Here is a 25650-nt window from a genome sequence, read left to right as displayed (position 1 = left end):
AACTTTTGTTGACCAAAACTAGGCATTATGTTTTTAATGCTTAAAAACGTTTTCAGTTTACGTTAGCATAATTTGCCTGATATGGTGGCACCTCATACCGAGAACGTATCATCATCATTCACTATTGAAATCTATTTTGAAGAAGTTGCCTCCAAAATTCTTTTGGGTTCCAGAGGTTGAATGACGTTTAAAATTAGTCTCAAATGTGTAATCCATCTACCGTAGTAGAGTCAGTCACTTATTCAGAGAGGTGCCACCCTATATACCGAATTTTCCCATCAATAGCACGTGCGTTATTTGTACAAAAATGTTCAGATGATTGAAAAAATGACTATGCGTGTTATGTAATGAAATTTGAAATAATCCAAACATGGACGTATTTTAACACACACTTTATATATTTTTTTTACGTGCACATATATGTATATACAGATGCGAGGCATCTATAAATGTTCAAGATAACTATTGAAGCCCTGGATGTGCGGTATCTATACAAATTCTTGATAACTGCAAAGTAATGGGTGCGCGTTTTCGATGGGAAAATACGGTAATTACTATTAATAATTGCATAGTTTTTTATTCAGGACACTGTTAGTTGTATCCATCCATTAAAAATTACTTGATGTGTTTTGCATTGACTCAACTATTTGATTTAGGTTGGGTCTGAATCCAAAGACACTCGTGGACATAATTAATTCAAGCACGGGCAGATGTTGGTCGTCCGAACTGTACAATCCTGTGCCCAACATGCTCCCTAATGTTCCTGCGTCTGATTCTTACAAGGTGAGGATTTCCTTTTGGCATTTTTGGTTCTCAGATCCTTCATCTCTTTTGTGGCTCTGTTTTTAATTTCTCCCCAATGATCACAGAATCTGTAAATGTGTAAAAATTAAAATAAATCCTCAGAATTTATTGATAGATTTTCAACTGTCGTAGAGGTTTTAATTCAAGCTAAACTGAATATTTTTTTATTTCTTTAGTGTATGGAATTATTTCCATAGGCTTGTATTCTATATACCCCCAATACTCAATGCCAGGGGTCATAACTAGTCACTATTTCAGCTACATAGATAAATTAGCACTTTTTTGAGCAGGATCCTTTTACTTTTACAAAAAGTGACACCGAAAATCACTTATGATATATATTGATTGAGAGCCATATTTCTCTGTTAGTAGTTTTCCTAAATTATAAAAATAACATTTTTTCTCTCTAAACTTGTATACCTAGGTTTCCTTGAAGTTTAATATGCTGTTGAATACCTATTCAGCATAAATGAGTCTATAATATGCTTTTATAGACAGTAACCCAGTTTGTTGTGAAATATCTTTTAGATTCGTTAGGCATGAAATATAAGTTAGAGTTTTTGAAGTTTTTAATATATTATCAGGTTTCTGGATAATACCTTTTCAAGGTGGTTGTCTTTGGAAAGGATTGTAAATTGGAGTCACTTTCATGTGATGGACTCTGGGAAAACATCTTAATTGTGTTAAAGAAAAGCAAATCTTATGGTCTAAAAATATCAACCCTTGCCTTTGTGCAACTTGTGGTGAAGCCCTTAGAAATCAAGCTGGAGCACACTAGATGCCTGACAGATTTTTCATATGACATTTGAAACTATCTGGACAGTGACCTTGATACGACACTGTTCTCTTGGCTATTTATTTGTCAAAGTTATGCCGTACTTCTGCCACTAAAGGGTTATCTCTGAGCTCATACAAGTATAAAACCATTGTATGACAAATTATTCATTCAGCCAAAACATTTGCAGCCATTTTCTGATAAAATTGAAACTATCCTTTTTGGCACCTGTCACATTTAACGCCTAATCCAATGTTTGTTTGTAGTTTATAAAGTTCCTAAGAGTGAAGTATTGCATCAATATTTTTGCGTAGTAATAATAATATTTTGGCACCTGTGCAGCAGTCCATGCTTGGAGTTTAATTTGTTTAGCCATGATTTTTCCTGGTGATGTATTAAATATTCACACTTGAGATTTAATTTTTTTAGTTCTGTTAATAATTGCACAACTCAAGTATCATGTTTTATTTACCCATGTGCCAATCAGATGAAATATGCAAATGTAACTATATTATTGATAAGTCTCAATATAACTGACACGAACTAGTGCCAGTGTGCTGAAATAAATATTGTGTGCATTTCTATGCTTTCTAGCAATTATTCGCAAAGTTTTAGCAAGTGCACTCGTACTTATAATTGCTACTTCTACTAATATAATCATTTGTCTTCCTCCAGTGTTCTTCCTGTTCATGATTCCCTCGATGACTTTATTTCATCAGCCCATCACATCTTCTAGGGTGTCCAAAAGGTTTTCTCTTCTTTTCAGATTTATGCATATCCTTAGAATTCTTTCTTCTTCTGCTCTTTGGAAAATCTCTTTAGGTTTACATCGATTCATTTGATCTTCATCATCCTCCAGTTACTGCTTCTATGCTACAAATCAATTGTCCAAACTTGAGTAATATGATTTCTTTAACATAATTATTTATAAAAAAATCAATTGGGTTACCTCATTAGCTATTATGTTTTCAGGGCAAATTGTTTGGCTGCTGTGTCATCATGTAATGAATTTTCTGAGTTAAATTTATGATTTATATCATTTACAATTATTATTGCCTATACATAATGCACAATAATGAAATGAATAATTATTTTCTCTAGCATATCTCAAGGAACAGTTCAAATTTCATAGTGTAAGATAAGGCAAGCATCTGCAAATAATATCATCAAATATCTGATACTGTCTTATAAAATTTTCTCCAATAATCATTGCCCTTTCCCTTGGCATAATTTCAAAGTGGAAAAGAAAGAATGGCAGAAAAAGAATTGAATTAAAGGTCTGTTCAAGGATGTCAGAATATATTACTCTTGTACACAAAATTGGCCTGAAATGTGTGCTGGATTGGTGTTTCGATTCTGTGGTTTGCCAGAATTGAAACCATTTTACATTTACAAGAGAGCCAATACATCATCTACATCTACATAATACCCCGCAAGCCGCCGCAAGGGCATGTGGCGGGGGGTGTTAGGTCACCAACCATAAAAAGGAAAAATACCACATGCAAAAAAACAACACGGAAAATTACAACCACAGCAGCGCACACACTCATGCAAAAATCCCTTCATCCAATACTCATGCAAACACATATACCGCAAAACAACTAAAAAACTGCACCCCATGATGCAGCACGAAAGCCATCCTACAACACAGAAGCCAGGACACAACAAGCAAGAAATTGAAACATCACTACCACATGAAAATGCACCACGAAACACTCTACCCCCAAAGAGTCTGTAAAAGGCAGGGAATGCGACCCAACGTTGCAGGAAACCGTAGGTGCTTAATGAAATGTAATTATTAAATACCAAAGAGGAGTCAGCTAGGCACTTGGGCTTTGAAACTATGAGAACACTATTTCAAGCCCAAAAAAATTACATTGTCTAGATAAAGGTTTGAAATAAATCTCCGCATTCCGCCATCAGTCTCAGTCATTAAAACCTTTTCCACCAGCTATAATTTTACACCAAACTCAGAAACGCTGGGGTAAATGAATTATTCATGAGAATTTCACTGCTTAATTTATAATAATCTGATTGTACAAAAATGTGAAAAATAAAATGCTTGGTCATTCTGAAAAAACACACGTAACAAATAAGAATAAATAATCAACAGCAACCAAGCTAATTTGTTACAGAATGTTAATCATTCCATGCGATCGTTTTAAATCTTTTCCAGCTTTTATGTCTTGCAATGTACGATTAAAGCAAATAAATCCCTTCAATTTGGCTTTCTTGGTCTGCAAAAAGTGCATGACACTGCCATCCCAAACAGACCATTGGTGTTGAATGTTTCAACTAATAACCACTACAAAAATCCTTCCGATATTTTGGCAGCATTTATAATTTTCTTCAGAATTAACCATCCAAAGCAATCCTCGTTACTAAGTTGAATTAGAGAATTTACTTTTAGAAGTTCATCCCTTGATACCTGTAATCTTATTTCTGTGCTCAAAGCTTGTGGTTCACAATGTTATTTCACGTTTTATAGAGATTTAAGTGGGTATGGGGCTCACCCATGAGCTCACCATTGCAATCTCTGAAGGCAAACATGCTCAAGAAATATTTTTGAATGGAAGTTATTCTTTGTTTCACTTTTAAAGACAAATGTGTCATATTAATGTCACTGAATAGATGATAATTTCTTGGGCATGTTTATAGGTTCACAAGGAAAGCTGGGTCAATTTTAGGTCCACTTTGAATACCTTAAATGTTTGTGTCATGATTGTGTGATAAATCGATTTCTTAAGTAGTTGCAAGATAAAAAATAAGGCTAGAATTTTCCATATATAGGGATGAATGTGGTGATAAAGTCATTAATTTTAGTATGTTATTGTTTCTCACAGATATTGGGTGCATTTCCTTGTATGGTCCTCCCTTATGGTCCGCACCATCTTGATAGAATTGAAAACAAAAAGATCTGGGAATAGTTTTATAATTGATAGTAGTCAAACACAATTGATTGGCAAACTGTGTTTCGAGAAAGTGTATCATCAATAACAGAGTTAAACGTCCACTAAGAATGTAATTTTTGCACCGCATCACTAAACTAAACTTTTTGAGCAAGAGATGCTTCCCCTCGGGTGTAAGTCAATTTGGAATATATTGCTGGACTTATAGTAATGATAACAATATTTATCCATCCTGTGTCAACATTAACATAACAAATGGAATATCTAAAAAAGTACAACTGTAGGAGTAGGTATACAATTTTTATTATACACAATGCAGTCACTGAAATGTAGTATATGTTTTAAATCTTCATTGAAAGAATTGTATAATTGGACCAATAAGAATTTGTCATGTTACATTTCAGAAATACATTATTTCTAATATCTTAATTGACAGGAGTGAAATTTTATTAAAGGTTTTCTACCATTTCCTTATGTTGGTTCATTGACAACTTGTTAGATTAATGCTGAATAGAGACAAGTTATTCCTCCTCCTTAATTATGAATGGTATGTTTTAGGCAGTGAGTTATTATATTTCACAATTAGTTAGATGGTACATATTGTTATCTTTTAGTACAAAGACTCCACCATGGTTAATGCTGCTCATTTTACCACAAGACCAAACGATGGATGCAGCCATACATCCAGAATCAATTGAGCTCCAGTTTTCCCCCAAATATACATGCACCACAAGCCCCCCTCAAACTTAAGACCTGGTTATGTATTGCCTACATTTAGATGGCCAATTAAATCTGAAAGCACCTCTTGGACTGGAATTAAAATTTATGAGCCAAAACCAGTGCAGGGTAAACATTCCAAAAGATCTGGTCCATTCCCCTAACTATTTTTGCACTCGTCTAGAGGGAATAATGCACGATGAACTTTTATCAAATTGCCCTTTATGCATATTCCATGTGGTAGAAGATTCTTCGTGTTCAATTGTGTGGTGGTTGTCTTTAATTTTAGACTTTCTGCTAACTAAGTGCTAAATTCTGCCCTTGGGGAGTGGTCCTTGTGTGGCAGATTTGAATGCATGGAAACATTTTCATTATTTTAACATCAGTACGGTATCACTCTCATAATTTGTGAAACTGTGGTTAATCATAATGAACTGGTTTTAAATCTTTTATTATAGGGCGGATTTGGCAATCGCCTGATGCATAAAGATTTGGGCTTGGCGCAGATTGCTGCCAATCAGACTGGAGCGTTGACACCCTTGGGTGCTCTAGCACATCAAATGTATAGCATTCTGATCATGAATCCAGAATACTCAGATAAGGACTTCTCTTCAGTGTTCAAGTTTTTAAGCTCACAAGAAGGTGATAAAACCAAGTAAAACTTTGTCAAGTGCCAGTGAATTGAATCTCAGCTAACATATATTGTTTTTCTCTGATCTTCTTGCCGGGAAATGAAATTTCCACCCTCTAATGTAAATTCATGTAATGTTTTTACAATTTCTTTCATTAGTTTGTTAATTTTTATGTATATTATTAATTATGTATACATATGCTTGTTTGTGAATTATTGAATGCAGTTGTATTGGATATGTTATAATGGAATTCAGTATTTGAATTTTTATTAGTGCCACCTGTGAGCCCATTTTTAAGGTGATGTTATCACATTATCTTAATTTGTTTGATATAATTTGCTTCATGGGAGTGTAATGTGGAAAGATTTTGTGAATGATTTTGCTGAGTGATGTGAAAAAATTGTGTGTGATTAAATTAAACATATGAAGATGTCTGCATTGTCTCTTGCCTAGCTGCAAGGACAGTGTAACTGCTGTTTCAGGCCCAATACCATTGTAAGCTGAAGTAAATAATGTGCCATTTTTTTCTTTATGTTATAATTTAAATCATTTACATTGCCTACCTGTAAATTTAGTACATTTAGGACTTATTGGGCACAGCATTCATCGGAACAAACTACCAAAATAAATATATTCTATTGTTTCAGGCTTCACTTCGTGGAAGTATTTAATATCCATACTAAAAAGAAAGATTCGTACTTTTCCACAGATTTTATTAATATCTCCAGATATCCCGTTTCTGGGAGATCTTTCATATAGGATTTCCAACTGCCTACCCACCTCACTCAAAGCAGCCTTCTGCTCACCCATAACCCTCTCCAAACTTCTAGCCAATGGAAAAGACACCCAGGATAGCCTTCTCAAATCAGGCATTTATAAACTGAAATGCGAGGATTGCAACAGCGTTTATGTCGGTCAGACCGGCAGGAATATCAAGTTACGAGTCAAGGAACACGCTAGGTGTCACAAAAATCAGAATAACAACTCTCTCTTCGCCAAGCATTTACTAGAATTCGACCACAGCAGTGACTTTGTCCCAGAGATATTACACACACTCCCAAAAGGATTAAAAATGGACGCTCTCGAGCAATTAGAGATTAGAAGGCACTTGGTGAACCCCAACACGACACTTTGTAATGAGCAATTGTTCCCATACCCCTCCCCACTCCTCTCAGAAAAACTAGCCTGGAAATGGTCAAAACAATCCATCAACGCACCTGCGAGCCCCCACCCCCCTCAAATCCTTCCAACCCTCCCCGCCCCCGCTCTGTCCCGAGGGTATATATGCTTGCTCTGTCTGTTTTGCAAATTTGTACCTGATGATGCCGCAAGTCGGCGAAACGCGTTGTACCGTATAATAAAATCTGTGGAAAAGTACGAGTCTTTCTTTTTAGTATGGATACCAAAATAAATGTTGACTTCTATAGCAGAGGAAAATAATCACGCAAAAGTGAAGTGTAAATCAATTAATTAAACCTAGTCTGCAAAATTTTATTTTTAATCCAATTGCTTCCTGCCAGTTTTCTGTATGGTTAAACTCTTTGGTTGCTTTCTTCATATTAAATTTAATGTTGAAATCAATGGATATCCATCCGCTTAAAACAATGTAATTGATAATTTGGAGACTTCATGATTAATAATGAAATCATTTTGAAGTGGAAATTGTTTACATCCGAATTAGGGATGCTGTCTTTGCATGACCTGGGCAGGAATGTATGCACCCATTCAGTAACAACGATATGTACTGGGGGAGATATTCCTGGAATGTGTATTTGGATATATTAGCAAAAACAAGTAATGGATGTTTTAACATAAAACATGGTTTAGAAGTGGTAATTTTGGGCTTATATCAAGGGGGCAGCATACGTTGCCACCCTCTCCAGGATTTTGAAACTAAGGAAACAATTTTGTTTAAAAGTGTGGAATTAACACGATGGCATTTATTTCAACTATTACTGCAGTGGTGGTTGAAAGTGGTAATTGTAGTTAACTGCCCAGGGTATTTTAAGGGCTGTGTTTTAGTGTGCAGCATTTATTTTTTGGCCTCGGAGGGACAGTTTGACATTAATATAATGACAGCCAGTCACTTGAGCTCGAAGTAGGCATGATTCTAATACTGCTTGGAATTGGCGTCAATACAAAAATTGACTCGTATGATGCATGCAACCATGAACAGTGCCTGTTGACAAGTAAGTTGAATTAATATAATACCAAGTAATAGAGCCGTTCCTTTCCGAATGATGAACGCCCGCGAAGAATCTCCTTATTCTCTCAAGGAGTATTTTAATCTATTCAAAAATGTTGCGCTGGCTATGCAGTTTAAGCACCGCTTAACAGATGGCGTAGAGGTATCAGAAGAGATCACTTCTTCCAGCGCTTATTTGAACTTTGGATTAACCATCTCTACTTACTGAAAAAGTTATTTGCGATATGCAGAAACTTTTATTCTATTTTTAAGTTTTATTCATATTCTTTTTTAAAAACAGCCGGACATGTCAATAGTTAATTATAATTGTTCATATTTTTGTTTACCTTAATAATTTAATTTTTAGGTGCCTCGACGACCGAAACCATTTGCATGAATCCTAAGAAATCTTTGTTATATTTTGAAATTAAATGTGCAACAAACGAGGAAATAATATATGCCACATGATAATTTAACATGAATTATTTTTAATGCTGGGGTATGCAAACCTTTTGAAATTACTGGGCCAGTAAATAATCATGGGGTCTGAGCTAATTTACTTTGGACACTCATCCGTGTAAGAAGGAAAAATCTTTAATTTCGCAAGGATTTTTTCGATGCTTTTAAAATCTTATCAGGAAAAAATCACTATGTGCCATCTAAAACTCATGGTTGAATGATCCTTTGACGCATTGTTAATTGAACAATAACTGTTCTGTAACAATAGTTACCTCAAACAATATACCACATAAATTCGGTACCTTGAACCAACCCGACTCATACTTTATCTTGCTAAGTTTGCAACTCCTTTAAGAAAACTTCTAATGCCGACACAATCTCTCTAACCAAGGTAGGAATAGAACCACGCATCTGATGGCCCACTTACTCACATGCTCTGTGAAAGATCCTGTATGTTATAGTTAATTTTTATCACTTTACAATTGTAATTCAAAGTTTGAAGTTGAGATTTGAAGCTGTTAAATAGTTCGCCCCACAAACTAAGGAATACATTTTTGGCGTACTATGTTATGTGTTATGATGTTTATAATTCTTCACATATTTTATAAGAACCTGAATCGGCTGATAGCACACCAGACATTTTTTTAAATCTTCAGTCTAGGGCGTTTTTACCTGCTATGATGTAATTTCCATTGAGGTAATATTGGTTGATGTATGTTCAACACCTTAGTATATATATATATATATATATATATATATATATATATATATATATATATAAATTAGTCATGAAATCCAATCCAACAAGGATGTAAATGTGTAGAGATCTGAATGTTGAAATCTGTAAAATTATAATGTGATATTTAAATGTTCTTACGCATTTGATATGTAAACACAATTCTTTGAAATGAATTTGATTCAATCAATTATTGAATTTCCACCGAGGAATGTCTTCGTTGTAAAGATATATTTAGCGAATTTCTTCCTTGAAAATGTGTGCAAATAACATTACACACGCGATAGCAAAACGAGTATCAGCGTCTTCGAACCCGCGACTCGATTTTAGGTATATATGTACTATATAATTTTGATGACCCCTTGGTGTTATAATTTGCATCCCAGGCTTCATTCATGAGTCAACTCTCCGTGAAGACCCCGCCGGCGTGCATATATTTATTACAAACGCGTAATAAAATTGATTGAATCTTTCGGACAATTATAAATTTGTTTAAGGTTTAAAAATGCAGTTAAATAGATATAGTATCAGAAATCTACGGCAATGAATGTTCTTTCATAATATTTTGTCAATATTAGCTAAAGATGCTATAAATATGTTGTGTAGAATTATTTCAGTCATCAGTTAAGGATATTTGAGCGTGGTTATCCACCGGTGGGATATATTGACAAAGTAATAGATACGTTATATGTAATAATATTTATTTTTGCTAATATTAATTGATACTAAATTTTGCTAATGTTTATTTTGGATAAGTTTATTACTTAATTGCAGTTTAGATGAGAATGGTTTAAAGGCAATTTTGTAAAGAAAGCGGTATCATAAATAGCTTAATGAATAGAGAATTCAGCCCTCGCCCGGGGTTTCCGGCATAAAATCCAAAAGAAGTCTCTATACACCTTTAGGCATTTCCAGCCCTAATCATTTATAGGGTACCAGAGCTTTGTGAGGAATTTGAGGCGGAGAAGAAGTGAATGTCTCCTTATCCTACATATTTCAGATAACGTTATTAGAATATTTTAAAATTCTTTAACTGTCAGTAAACTGTTGACAATTAAAATTGTCAATCCACAATGCTCGCAATTAGGGCAGGAATCAAGTGCTGAACGTGCCATATGTGCACACCTTTTCGACTGAATTACTCTTCGGCGGAGAAATCTCTATTCATGGTTAGTATCGTAACAATCATTCCCATGCATACTTCTTTTGAAAGAGCAACAACTAGCAAAATGAGATTAGTTACTTTCGTAATATAGATAAACCACAGAACAATGCGATCTGGGAATATGTTCTTGAAATGATCTAAAGCATTCAGCGAAAGATATTGAAACTCCATATTTAAGATCGCAAGATTTTGTTTCTCGAAATTAGGACGCTTAAGAAGGCCGATCGGCTTACTGGGGATACATAAATGCTATGAAATTATTCTCAATATGTTTTTGGGCATCCAAACAGTGTCCTGACGAGGCCACGCCAGAAAATGATATTAACTACATTATTTCCAACTAAACGGGAGCATTTACCTTCGTTTCAATTCGTATGATTTTTATTATGTGAATCAATATGGAGGAGTACGGAGAATGTCTTACGTGTCAACGCCTATATCGCCTCTTTTGAAACGGAAAAACATTCGTTGCAGTGACATCTACCGTGAGAAATTTAAACCCTTGAGGTTATGGACGAGTCTAGATCCGAGAATTGACTTCAAATTGTTGTTGTGTTTGTGAATGAAGATTCTTACGGGGATACCGCTGCTGATTTTTCGAGGAAAACATTTTCCTAGTGTCATTCATAATAACGCAGCTGTATTCAACAACTTGCCGTGAAGGATGCCTTCTCTCGAAGATTATTCTCTGAATAATGCTGTTTGATAAGGTGAGTGACTTTCTGTCTAGGCCAAAATCATTCTTTCCAATTATCTATTTGCTGAACTGATGTTGCATCACTTAATAGCGAGCGAATCTTCTCAATTACCATCCAGTTTATCGTTGTATGTTATTTTGATGTTCAAGTTTGTTATGTTTCAAGCGAATATGTAATATATTATGACATCGTCGAGATAATACAGGTAATTCATAATCATTGTATGCAGTAATTCGGTATTAATGCGTTTATTACTAGCACACTGCGTGATTTTGAGTACAGATGAGAGGAATATATTTGAATGACTTATTGAAAAATAAGATATGTTTTTTATTGCTCAGTTTGCGAGTTCCAATGATGTAGCTGCATTGTTTATTTACACGATTCGCAAATGTTTGGTTTTAGTGGGTTACATTTATTATGTTATTTATACTTACGATGACCCTGGCAACAATATATAGACGTTTTCTTAACTTTGCCCTATTTTAATTCAGGTGTATTTCTATTTCTTTGAGCCAACTTTATTTTAATGTCATAGGGACACATTGCGAGTTGCTCATTCGGTGATTTTTATTTGGTATGTGGTATTTCAGGCTTTGGTTGGTGTGAAGAGTATACCAGCTAAGTATTTCATTCCAAGTGTAATTTCCAATCTATAAACGATTAATTTTTGTCGCTTTACGATTGTTATTTACAATCTGAAGTTTATGTTTAGAGTTAATAAATCGTTCCACAAATGAAGAACGAAGTCTTTGGAGTGACGTCTTACTATGTTATGATTTTTATCATTCTTCACGCATTTTACAAGTACCTCGCAATTGAGTGACACGCGATATAATTACCAATTCTGTTTGTTTAATTTGTCTGTTTTGGTGACTTCCTCTGAAATGGATCGGCGTTTACCGATTTGTTTAATGATGAATCTAACAAAAAATTGGTTATTATTTATGACTTCGTCTATTTATGTATCGTTGGGGGAATTGCACCTGATCATGGGCAATAATCGAATCAGTACTTTTATCCATTGCAGTACCGTTATGAGCATCTTTAAGTGTCTGAGAAGGGACCATTACAGAAACACGTAGCGATTTATGTTTTATAACTGTTTTTACTTTTTTCATTCTCTCACTTAGATGTTCTTATTGTTTTTGCCAATGGAATAGGAAATGAGATGGAGTAGCCAGCCCATTTCCTCACAATCGCTAACTGTACCTAGGCATGGTCAACAGCTCAGTCTCTGGTTTGTCAGTGATGAGCTTAGGTAGTACTTGCAACCCTGCTACTTGTGAAAGTAACACGTTCAGAAAACAAACGGTCAGTTTCTTTTGATATGCAGCTTGTTATTCGCATTAAAAGATTTCCGCGAGATAATCAAGAACACTAGGTTTAGCAATGGGCTGCTCAGATGCATCTTTCAGTGATGTATCCCGGTGTATTCCAGTCATCAACTGACCTATTCCCAGCATTAACGCCACTTTTTTTACTGCTCTAAACGAGTATGTAGATTTATAACAATTTTAATATTTCCCACCTAGAGGGTTTTGTTCCTTTTATTTTTTTGTGACTAGTCATATCGTCGCTTAATTTAAGGTCTTCGAGCTCAAGGTTTATGTTTCTTACGTCAGAGGTGGAAGGACACTATTAAATGCTACATTTGTGTCTATCGATGAAGAGGTAGTTTGCTAAAACTAAGGGCAGGTTTTGATTACCAGATTCCGTGCGTTTGATTTTGATAAATGTGCATAACTCGGACTCATTGATGCTTTTATTTTAAGTTTTTCGATGCACGAGTGACGAAGGTATTGCATAGTTGTGAAATTGAAACACCATGACGTAATAGACTGGTTCACGTCGACTACATAATCTCTTTCCCGCGAATTCTTTTAGCTCTTGAGGTTCTCGGTCATTTTATTCTCAGTGAGATATTAGATAGGTCTAGAAAACAAGTAAAGAGTTAATGCAGTGCATAATGTTATGATCCAAGTAGCGTTGAGATGCGAATCTACATTGTTGCGAGTGAAACCTGCATTTTTGATGATAACTTTTAAAGTTGTTTTGGACGCAGTTATGATTACTGATCAAGATTGGGAATTATTTCCCGACATTGTAGGCCTATGGTTTGATCAGTGACGGAGAGGGGGAAGAAGATTACTACATTAGATTCATTGACTGCCATCCTAGTGAGGCCATTAGGTATTGTGTGGACCCCAGCTGACCCTGGAGATCGTGGGTTAGTGTTCCATTGTTAAGTGATCTTGTAGTTTTGTTTAGCGTGGTGCATTTTTTCGGAATTCGTCAATTATGCTACTGCAATTGGTGCGTACATTTTCTCTATAATTCTATGAGTCGCTTTGGTGACTTCCGTATTTTAATCAATGAATAATTACTTCCATGCCGTCTTTCTCTTTGCGTAAATAATATTCTATAACAGGGTTTCACTGAATTTATTTACTATTCAATGTTGTCGCTTCCATATTATCAGAGCTTTGGCGTTGCAGAGAAAAATGTTGCTACTTCTTTTAGCATGAGTAAAATTGCTATAGTCAAGATAAGTGATATATTAACGGATTGTTATGTCTCGTTTAGCCAGTCATGCTATTTTTCCCCCTTCTGTGCTTCATCATATTTCGGCATCAGTTATACTATGCTTAGCGGTTGTTGTGAATGATCTATTTTCGAATCTGTAATAATTTTAATATGCCTCCACAAATGCTGAGAATATATGTTTAAATGATTCTCAACGATTCCATGACCTCAAATTCATCAATTAATATTTCATTTTCATTAATACATTGCATTCTGTGCTCCTAAGGTCAGCCCCTGTTCAAACATAATCGATAACGTACGTAATGCGTATGTAGAACTGATTTCAATTATTTAATTGCGAGTGCATAGGCGATGCAATTTTGCGAAAGAAGGGCAAATTATGCAATCATAATGCATGAAAGCCATGTTGTTTTTTTATGTTTCATAAATGCTTAAGTAACAGAACGAAGTCAACTTGTTCAATTCGAAGAGGGAACGTGCAGTAACCCAAATAATAGTTTTCTCCTGTTTTTTGCCCTTTATCCCTGGATTTTATTCAGCCCTCGGATTAATATCTCACTCCTTCTCTTCTTAACATTCATCTCTAATTCCCATTTCGTATTATTTTGCTGCTACCTATCATGTTTGAGTTTTATGTCTATTATTTTGCATTGCAATTCATAACCAAATAGATTCATATTCCAGGTTTGGAATTGGTACAGTTGGCTCGTAGTTAGCTTGTTGGAAGGAAGGATACACTGCCCTGGGATTAAGCTTAAAGCCAGCTAAGTCTTCAAGCCGAAGATTGCTGCCGGAAAAAGCCCATGTTGTGAAAGTCACTTGTTTTGGGTAATTAGGCTAAACTCTTTCCGTGGACCATCCATCGTTTCCCGGAGTGTTAGGGTGCGTATAAAATCACACACCGTTAGTTTTAGCTACGTATGTTCCAAAAGGGATATCACCCGTGTTTTAACCCAGTCCGTGGTCGAATAATATTTTACTCACAAGGCCTTACCACGACGCTGGGAACTTGCGATATAGATTTTCGTATCCTCCCGTCATTACGTTGTGCATCGCTATTCTCGGAAATCGGACCCCTTCTCCGAAATGTATTGATAGTTTGCCAGCCTATTGAAAAAATCACGTAGGTTGAGCATTATATTGGGTGTAAAACTTGGATTTGTTCACACCCATCAGTTTTCAGTAGGAAATAGAGGACTTTAATTAGAGGACGTGTGCTGCTGTATATGGATTATTCTTAGTTTGTTCGTTTTGGATACGCATTGAATTAATAGCTAGCGTCAAATTTTCCTTTAGAATTAAGCCAGAAGAAAAACAGGCGACTGATGTGTGCACACACAGCGAGTATGTTAAGAGAAGTCAGCTTAATCAGAATTAACTGCATGCATTAAGTATATACATCATCATCACCATCAGTATTTCAATCCCAGGATTGGTTTTACTACAGCCTTCCATTCTACTCTATTCAATGCCAATTCCCTCAATTCCTGATACCCTCTCTGTTTTACGTCCTTCTTATTTTGTCTTGTGTACATATCCCTTGGCATTTCTCGGGGAATCTTCCCTCCTGTTTTTTCTTCAATTATATTCCTGCTCAATGCGTGTCCAAAGTGTGTGTGTAAATATATATATATATATATATATATATATATATATATATATATATATAAATATATATATATATATATATATATATATATATATAATCATAAGCTATATTTACGATGCCAGGTGTATACTATAGCCTTTTTGAGTTCCAAATCGTGATTCGTGCCTCGATCCCGTGTTCGACATGGTCGGGAAGCAAGCGGCGTGAAATTGTCTTAACCCGCTATCGCATCACATCTCTGATTCGATATTCCTCGAATGAGGAAGTGTCTCCTAACGCTACGACTCGGTGATTCCAACTCTTTCCCTCTCGTGACCGTTGTGGATTGGTCGTTTCACCGACGGAGGGTGACGCGGCGTGGGTTTATGCTCGATGTTGCCAAGGTGCGATTGGGGGAGGCGGAAAGGGGGAGAGGAGGAGGGTTAGTGGTTTGGGAAGGAAGGGTTTGGAGTAGAAGCGGATAGGACGATAGGGTTTAGTTTTTTCTTTCACAGCTGGTCGAGGTGAAAAAAATGAGAGCGGAGAGGGGGTCGTTATGAATAGGGGTTGGTGGTGACACGAGGGTGGAGGGGTTCACGTTATAATAGGTAATGCGAGGCGGAGGTGGAAGTTGCTGTTGGTAGCCAACGAATCTGGGGATTGGAAAGAAGCGTAAGGTAGCGGGGGGTGGAGACGAAGATGCCCCGGGCCGCTGGAAAGACTGCAGGCGGATCCCAGGGGGCTTTTATATGCGACATGGGCAGGAGGAGGAAGATAATGGCTGGTGGATGTATGATAGTCTATAATATGACCTGGCTTTAAATCTTCCCGGTTATGTATAAATTTTACTTCAACACCGTCGTCGAATATTATTATCCTCATCTCTACCATGGTACACTTTGCCACTACGTAGACACCCTTTAGGACGCGGTCATTGTGATTTTAAAGTATACAAATAAATATTAATTTTATTGTTAGTTGGAACGTATGGTATTGAAAAGTCTTCATTTTTAGTATTTCTCTCGATCATCCCGCTGGTTTTCTTTGAGGCCCGCACTACCGTGCTTAGTAAGTTCATAGTATGTCCCATCGGATCATTATTTTGATAATTGATTTTGTTTTCTTTATTATTAGTCGCAGAAAACTGAGGCAATTTTCACGATTACCGCAGTAAAGACGTATCTTTCATTTTGTACGGATGTATTTCCGTATATTTCCACGTAACCGTAATTCTATTTGCCCGAAAAGTGGCGTTAAGCATGCACTTCCTTGCTAGATATGATTTCCGTGATTCTTTCCCGTCATCCGTTGAAATGCAGCGAATCAGGCTTGAGTGCCTACGGGCCAAGTGAAAGATCGGGCGAGAGTGCACGAATAACCTACGTGATCTCCTTTAGCAGTGGTGCAAGTTTTTCGGCCGGGGGCCAAAATATTTGCAAAACTCATCGCGGGCCGTATGCAGCTATTGTGGGAAATCGTCGAGGCGTAATGCAGTCTCGGGTAACGCGATACAAGTGAATAAGGTGTTGGGTTTTTAATTGATTTTGTTCAATTCCGCACGTGAGATTTTATACCATGTTTGAGTGTTACTGGATCACCGTGCTGCTCTAATTCCATTCTTCGGTGCATGGAACCTGGATGAATGTTTCCCATGCTCTCATCTCGGTGACAATTTTGGGAGTCCTCGGCCACTAACGTGCCGTGCGTCTTACTTATTCATTCTCACTCACTCGTTCATGTGGTCATTAGTGTCAGCCTACTAACTACCTGGCCTGCCTCAATCCCTCTTGGCGGGTTGCATGGTTAGACTTGAATGTGTATACATATCTTTATTCCATGCAATGCTGTTTTGCGAAGTGTTGTGGCCCCACTTTGTAGTCGAGCGTGTTGGATCCCGCAGACGCGGCTCACTCCCAGTTGTACGTACGTATGTAGGCGTACACAAACCAAAACAGATTTAAAATGTGACGCGCGTTCGCGATCAGGAAGGAGTTACGGATAGGGTAACGAGTCAAAAACCCCTTTTCTTTGGTGTCCCGAAGTTTAGGTTGTAGACAAATTTAAAAGATCGCGGAAGTTTTTTTTAGAGTCGAGTTGCAGAAAACGGAATACGTACCAGTGATGAGAAGTACGCCATAATCTGAGTTTTTCTCTCCATGAAATTTGATTCCCTCATCCCTAACTTGTTATCAATCTGTAATTAGGAAATTGTCGCTGGAGAAGGGGAACATTAATAGTGTACAATTTAAATCGAGAAAGCCTTTTCGGGTTCGTTTTTTTAATGAGTGGACGTGCATGTTCGGAGGCCACCGTTTTATGCACTTGTGACGAGGCCACGACGTGGTTTTGCCTCCTTTTCCCTGACCTCGCTCGGTGCGCCTTGAACTCTCAATTCGGGGGCAAGCATGCACATATGTTGGCGATGTATTCAAGCCGACTTATGTTTTAAATTTAGCGTTTCCTAGTCCCATTTTGAGGAAGGAAAATAGAATTGATCGCTTCAATTTTCCAGTCTGTTTCCGATGCTAGGCTCCGTCCGATACGGTGGTGTGAAGGAGAGTAGTTCGTGAACGAACGTCCGTGGAACGATTTCACATTTGCGAGGAACACGAAGTGAATGAGGCACCTTTAGAGCTTCTAATGCTGCAATGTACGTTTATCTCTATTGATTGAACGAGAGTTATCAAAGCTGTATTAAACCTCTTAATATTGTAGTTGTGTTATTATGACGTGTTTACCACGATATACTTTATCATACTTTGTATTTACATGCTAAGTTAATTATTAAATAAATTGCCACCATCAATGTCAGTGTTGAAAATTAGTTTATTTTACTTGGTATTTGAATGATACTAATTCGTGTTACACGATATATTTTAGACTATGTGATGGTTGTTTGTGAATGATTTTCAAATCTACGACCTCGTTGTAAGGGGATCAGATGTAACTCCGCGTTAGCCATTATTCTGCAGCTTTTTGCTTCGTATGGACTACTTCAATCTCCTCATGTTTGAAAATAATATTGTATGGTTGATTCTGCCGAATGTTCCACAAGGGACACGAATTTATCGTATTTCTTCTCTTCGCGGTGTCCCCGGAAGAGGTGCGTTACAAGTTATGCTTCGGCCGTTGGAATCGGAAATGGATGGGGTCATCAGCCTCTTTCCCTAGCCACCCAGATCTAATATACGGTGACCCGGTAATGGAATGCTAGAAATAGCCTATAGTCTTCTTCGGGAGTTGTATACATAAAAGAGTCGAGTGCTGTCGACTTGACGAATGCAATTTTCAAATATAATTTTCTCTCCTTAATGAGCATAATTTTCTCTCTTTGAGTATTACTTGCCGTAAAAACTCATGTATTTTGTATGCCCGCCCCCATTTTAATTATTAGTGATTTACTTCATCATTTTCATTGATTCTCGGTCATTCAAACCTTCACCAAATCCTCTATGACATTTCTTGTTACTCTAACAACCAAATCGGAATAAAAAACGTAAGTAACGCGTCGTAGCTAGTCTAATAATCTAATGGACGAAGTCTGCACGATGAAATTAATATCGTGATGTTTTACTAAATGGTGGAGTACCTATTAATATGAGTTGCATGTTGGCAGCAGTGGAAAGCCGTTAAAATAATCATTAGATCGCTTTATGGCGCGCTGGACAACTTCCCGTCTTCGGGCAGGTGCTTGAGTTGGAGGCATGGACTCTTATTAGTTTTTAACGGGGCAGAAATCAAGCCGGTCATTTTTACTGGATTTGTGGTGCTCGGAAACTAATGCTCACAATGTAATTGTACGTATTTTATTGCATGAGTGAAGCTTATATTTTCAATCACCGAATGTTATCTTCTGATATACGTTATTAGAGGGCGTTATTAAGCAAATTGTAATCTCTTAAAATCGTTGTTGCTAGACTCCGTAATTTTTCGTTAGTCTCTCAGACACCTGAACTACATGCAATGTCATAAGTGCTTCGCCGACAGTGCTTGCAGGGTACTTTGTAATAATAATAAAACATTTTAAATAATGTTTAACCTTACTGAACTGGGAAAGAAGCGTAAGAGCTGGGTAATAATAATCTGAAACGTTTATATTCTGCTAATTCCCGTCTATTTTAGTTCTGAATCGTCCAATGTCCCCTAGTACTTTTCTAAGAAGCACATTAATTGATTTGCATGAAGCTTATGGTCTTATATCGTTTATTATCAAAGATCTATACGGTAAATTATAAGATGATGTTGGCACCGAAGAATTTTTTAATTATGTCAACACTAGCTCGTCTTCCTGCCGTCCAACTACTTCTTGCTCTTGAGGTACGAATGTCGCACAGTTCGGTTAGCACCCATTTCTCGACAGGAGACAAACGAGAAAACACACAGCTATTCCGTCCAGGTATCTTATTTTTTAAAGGCATGATAATCTTCGAATCAAGTTCATCACTGCTTAAAAGGAGCAGAGCTAATGGTTTTAAAGAAAATTCATTATTAAATGCTTTTTATTATTGAGTTTTCAAAATTCTGGTGGTGTACTGTAAAATTAATTTGAATATTTGATTGTAAAAAATGCTTAAGCAGGCGTACGTAATCCGTGGGGTGTACCTCAGTCAGGAATGCGAGTTGTTTTTCCTCAAGAATAAATTGTTACTGGAGGTGTCTTTGTGTACTGCTTTTCTGTATGTTTTGTTGTTGCGTGATGTTCAGGAGTGTTTGGGCAATGGATCACTCGCTGCCCCTTCGGTTGATCACCTCTTGTTGGAATCGGTAATGCATCATGTTGGGAAGGGTAGTTGGTATTCGTTTATCGTCACACTTTTTTTATCATGGTTTCTCAATCACATACATTGGTCAAGTCCCAGCTCATATGTCATATGGAATGGATTGTGAATTGACCAAAGCCTTAATTGAAAATCACATTAAAATCTCTGTGCTTAACCTTTGTTTTCCACAATTTTTGGTTATTTTTGTCATTCCCTCCTGGAATGCAACTGTTGTGGTCGCGCTTGGTGTGGAAGCACCACTGACGTCGTGGCGATGGCTTTCCCGAAACCATGGATCTGAAGATACTCTGTGGTATTGTTTAAAGCTTTCCTTTTGCCATAAATAGCATATTATTTAAGTTTATCAGTCTGTGAAAAGTCTTAGTCACGCGGGAACTGCGGGAGTTCATGAACGTCCATGGAAACTTGAGGAGATGAAGAGGGATTTGTTGTTTTTAGCCAAAGAAACATTTCTCACCCTTGAGCTCTGTTCCCGCGTCAGTTAGTGCATGCGCTCGCTGTGATATAATGTGTCACAACACACATCTTCGAGGAATTGCGTGTTGCTCTGTTAGACTTCTTTAGGCGAATCCGGGCGGCTCTTCAACGCTCAGAGATTGTGCTCTTCCAAGATTCGGGTGGGCGACGGAGAGAATTTTCAGAAATGTCGCCCGCTCTCTTCCTTCTTTAATTGATCATTTCCCAGGATTCCAGTTGTTGCTGGAACACGAAAGAGTACTGTTACGCTAATTCCTCGGCGAATGGGCTGCGAAATTTCTTCTATCTGAAGCTCATAAAATAAGCACATGCTCACCTTAATGAGGCCACAGGCGGCGACCGAAGTGTAGTGCGATAAATAACCGCTCAGCGTTTTGGCTCCTCAATGGTAAACGCTCAGTTTGATGCGTTTTATTGCTAAAACTTTCCGTTCTGTGCTTGGAAGGAATTCAATTGAAAATCCTCTGGATTGTTTGGGAAATATCAATAAAATATACAATGTCGACTTGGGATCATCATAGAAGTGATTAAAATAATGTGCAGGGATATAATATATTTGGGGTTTTGAAAGGTACGGGATTTCTTCTTCCTTCTTTGCTGCTATAGTTGGTCATAAATAAGAGATCTGGCTTTTGGCGGCAATTGCTTTTGGCTGGAAAGATATATAAGCAGTTTACTCGCGGTCCTATTCAAAAGTGTGGTGCTCTAATCTCTCGTGCAGTATGTATGCCGCACTATGGTGCTGTAATTCACGAAGAATGTATTGATTTATTTATGCTGGGGTTACCGCTATGCCGGGATGGCATTTGATCGCCTGGTGGTGGGCAAGTGATTCGCGATGCCTGGCTTCATTGGCCAGCGATGTATTATGAATAGGTGTGTTGAATTAGTCGGTGGAATCGCCACTCTCTTTTTAAAACAGATCGTGGATATATAGGAGTGACGTTGACGATTCATGGGCAGGTGAGCCGGTGCTTGGGAACCGGTTTCTCTTTTCCGGCTCTTGATCGCGCTTAGAAATTTGACCACACCGCCATCCTCCAGACTCCTCCGTGCCCTCCCTAACTCCCCTTCCCCCCTTCCCCCCTTCCCGCCCCTCATCCCCAACTCCCTCTCTCTCTCTCTCCCACTTCCCACCAACTTCCACCTATCGCCTCCTACCCCTCCCCTCCTTCCCCCCCCTCACTCGCTCCCTCCCGACTTCTTTTTAAATTCTAGTCATCCCCTGTTCCTTTTTTTATGCATCTTTCTTCTTTTGCCTCGACTGGTTGGGATGGGTGTCGGGGCTTTGTTCATCATCTTTCCCAAAATAGGCCGGTTTGGGCCAAGGAATTTAACTCAGCGGCTCCATTCTGATGAAAAACGAAATATGTAATGACCCCGTGAAACCGTTTTAGGTAATATTTCTGCAGAGTAAATCGTGCAGTTTGGCGAATGGTCTCTGGCGATTAGTTTGTTGTGTGGAACTGTGGAATTTCGCGGACGGAGCAGTTGTTGCTTGCTCACTTCGGTAGCAAAGCTCTTATCAAAGGAACTTATCAGTGATGTACGATTCGGGAATTTATAATTTGAAAATTAATTTTCAGCGATATTTATGATTTGAATGCAGGAAAAAGGTGAAAGGATGTTCATTCATTTCCCACATTAATTCTCGTATAGTAATGCACTTCTTAGTTCACGCAATCGTATCAGAAAAACTGCTGCAATAAACCTGGTGATTGGCTTGGCACGCGAGGGTAGATTTCAACTAATTCTCAATAAAAGGATGTGAAATTCATACATACAGGGTGGTTGGTAGTTCCTTTCCCAGTGAAGACTGCTGGTGACCCGAGGATAATCTAGTTCCCCAAAAACCACACGACTTAGGTTAAGCCGAGGGTGCGTGTAACGTCACCTGGGAGCCCCGGCCTTGGGGTAAGTGGCCCTGCGCCCTACCTACTGGATTACCATGCTCCCTTTCAATCATACTAAACACCTATTTTCGGATCAAAAATCCAAATTAGTTGAATTATGTTGGAGACATTTATTTATCTTGTAAAAGAGTTATTAGGGTTGCCAGTAAATTTCCGAATATGGTGTTACATCAACTTTGGATGATCATTTAAAAAATCTCTTTGTACGATAGTGAATGTTTATTGTTTTGATTGTTCGGAATATTCGTAATGCAGTTTGAAAGAGAGCACAAAACATTGTTTGTAAGCTCCTCATTTTTCGTTAGCACAAGCCATCGACATGCAGCTAACCTCTAACTAATCCCATTGGCGTGTGCAATTCACGCATTCGCGGCTGGGGGCCAGTTCGTGCCTCATACGATTTCCCGCAAAGTTCTTATATCCAGAACATCGCATCGTTTGTGTAATGACTTGAGGCTCGCTTAAGGAGACATCCCTCGTGTCGAGGAGGCATCGCTCGGTATCTTTCGAACCCGGTACTTATCAGTAGCTGAACGTTCTACCCACTACGCAGCCCGCGTTTGCGTTATTCCTCATAAAAATATCTTTTTTTGCTGTGAAAACCCCGGAATGCCTATTTTCGGTTCTTGAGGAATGAGAATTCGTTTGCACTCCCGATGGTTGGTTGTTATAATTCTATTATGCGTTTGTTAAATATGATTATTAATTTCAAAATATTTTACAGTTCATACACTAGTGTATTTCATGCGCTATGGTATTTATTTGTTCTGTCGCACGTTCAGTTTTATCCCCTCAGCTCTTCTACTACATACTTCTCCATTTCACTCACATCCCTAGAGGCTCAGACGTTCTCTGCATAAGCGCTCAACGAAGGATAAATCGACAGAGGTGACCGCCCCCTGCTGCTTAATGCTGCCCAGTCCAACAACGAGAACACGGATTTTACGTGCTGTGCTTCGGAAATAACGGCCGATGCTTTTAAACCCTTTTTTCTATCGTATCGCAGTACAGCGTTCAGAGAATATCAACCTCGAGAATATCAGTCAAACACGAAGAAGAATAGCCTGGGTTAGATTCAAGATTTCGTAAATGGTCGGGTACAATGAGTAGCCATAGATGGAGTTGGCTCAAATGCAGTAGAAGTTACTTCAGGTGTTTCCCAAGGAAGTTTAATCGGACCTCATTTATTCTTGCTTTACGTTAACGACATTGACTCCGTAGTCTATAGTAAGATACATTTATTTGCCGACGATATAGTGGTTTACCGTGATATCCTTAATCCTGAGGACACAGCAGCTTTCTCAGATGACAACCTGAATACTGTACAACGCTGATACGGCACTTGGCAATTAGAATCAAACTTAAAGAAGTGCGTATTGATGAATTTTTGGCAAAAGAGCAGTTTCCTTATGAACTCCTACTGGATCGGAACAACACCAAAGTGGAATGTGTAGACTCAATTAAATACTTAGGCGTTAACCTCACCCACTCACTCACAACCTCTCGAGATTGGTGAAGCACATACGGGGAATATGTCGACAAGCTAACAATAACTTAGGATTCATTGGAAGAGTACTGAGTAAATGTGATGAAAAGGTCAAAGAGAAATGTTATCTTTCGCTAGTTTAGAATATGCTGTTAGTGTGTTTGATCCTTATGATTTGGATTGATCGCTAAACTGGATCGCGTGCAGCGTAGGGGAGCTATATTTTTTAATCCTTGTTTTGATGTACGTGATTAGCGTATCCAAAATATTTGAGCAGCTAGGCTGGGAATCACTCACGGAGCCAAGGTTAAATTACAGATTAAATATCTTGCATTAATTGGAAGGATGCCTCTTTAGCGGTGATGTTGAAAATGTATTATTACCCACATCAAACTACGGTAGGCGAGATTACGTCCAAAACATTAGAGAGATTATGAGTAGAAAAGATCGATTTAAAATTTCATTATTTGCACGAACTATGAGGAATCAGAATAGCAATGTCCGACCGCGGTAGAGGTAAAAATATTTGGCTCAAAACTAGTCGGGCTTGTATTCCCCCCTGCCATACATCCTAGGCTTGAAAGGTACCAAAAACTGATGCAAAAATATTATGTATTCTCATTAAAAAGTATTTCTTCTCACCTGTCTTGGGATCTTCGTCGACCAATGAGTGAACGTAGTAGTAGTATTGAGGGGAGGCGACCGACAGCTGAGGTCATTTGCGCCATAGGGGATGGACGGGAAAGGATGAAGGGTGGAGAGAAACCCGGCGTCGGCATTAGCCTACTCTTTACGAAAGGCGCCAAGGGGTCCGCAGCTTAACGTCCCATCCGACGGACGGCGTACTCACTCAAAGTGCCCTCCACAAAGCACCTCAAGTAGGGATCGAGATACCACTGAAAAATATTCAACACCGCCGGGATTTGAACCCGCGCCCTCTGTGTGGGAAGCCAGTACGTTAGCCCCCGCACCATCTCGACCCCCAATGAGTGACCGTGTTTCCCAAAATTGGCCCTATGCTGCTGCTGCCTTGTCGTTGTCTCGCTTAGCGGCGTGCTCATTTTTCAAGTTATCCTTGCGGAAGGCGTTCTTCTTTATCCTTGATCATTTCCTACCATTGGCGCACCTGGCACTATTCACCGTGAAGTTTAGAAAACACTGTGCAGCGTAATGGCTATTTATGCTTCCATATTCTGTGAAATTATATCTTTTAGAAATAGCAGTAATAGCAGCAGATAACCGATCCACAATTTTCTTATGCACACCACCTAAGTTTCATTTCTTAGCAATGTCGTTAGGGTCCCGTTTCTTAAAGCTCTGGTGAAAAGTAACCCGGTTCAAGACGTTTCACGCCTACAGTTTCTCTGTACGCATCTTTTAGAATGTTTTAGAATAAATTTTTTTGTTTTAGAGAACTTGTAAATAGTCTTGTTGCAACTAGAAAGCGACCGTAGGTTATGTGCTTGAAGAAGCAAAGCAAAACATTGTAAAAACAGGTTGTGCGTGATAAATTTATGGATACGTCGGTGTGCTCGTACTAATTCCTCACGAAGCCGCTCAACAAATCTATACCTGACACATTGAAGTGTATTATTTAATAGAACTGCTGAGTGCGTTGAATTTACGGCCAACAAATATGGAATCGCACGGCTCAAATTTAGGAATTCGTTCATTTTTTTGTCTGGGTAATATCTTAAGGCTGAGATCGAAAATAACATCCACCATCCCTTGATAAGAAGACAGGAAACAGCGCAGTTAGGTTAGTTTTTTCAGAGAAC

At 38.1% G+C, this 25650-nt stretch overlaps 2 protein-coding genes across 4 annotated transcripts in view; both read left to right on the top strand.

The window, feature by feature from the left end:
• The window catches only part of LOC139687544 (3-hydroxyisobutyrate dehydrogenase, mitochondrial), a 16519-nt gene extending 10150 nt beyond the window's left edge, over positions 1–6369 (top strand). Inside the window, exons 6-7 of the mRNA XM_071584759.1 lie at positions 657–783; positions 5664–6369. Coding sequence (XP_071440860.1) covers positions 657–783; positions 5664–5864 — 328 coding nt within the window. The 3' untranslated portion in view covers positions 5865–6369. The remainder of the gene's footprint in view (positions 1–656; positions 784–5663) is intronic.
• Positions 6370–10909: 4540 nt separating this feature from the next.
• The window catches only part of LOC139687522 (bromodomain adjacent to zinc finger domain protein 2B-like), a 247317-nt gene continuing 232576 nt past the window's right edge, over positions 10910–25650 (top strand). For all 3 annotated transcript variants that reach the window (XM_071584739.1, XM_071584747.1, XM_071584725.1), the window contains exon 1: positions 10910–11092. The gene's annotated coding sequence lies outside the window, so the exon portion shown is untranslated. The remainder of the gene's footprint in view (positions 11093–25650) is intronic.

This window comes from Hetaerina americana, unplaced genomic scaffold, assembly GCF_022747635.1.
Source record: "Hetaerina americana unplaced genomic scaffold, ioHetAmer1.1.p SCAF_1, whole genome shotgun sequence".
In the NCBI taxonomy this organism is placed as follows: Eukaryota; Metazoa; Arthropoda; class Insecta; order Odonata; family Calopterygidae; genus Hetaerina; species Hetaerina americana.
This window is presented reverse-complemented; position numbering and strand designations above follow the sequence as displayed.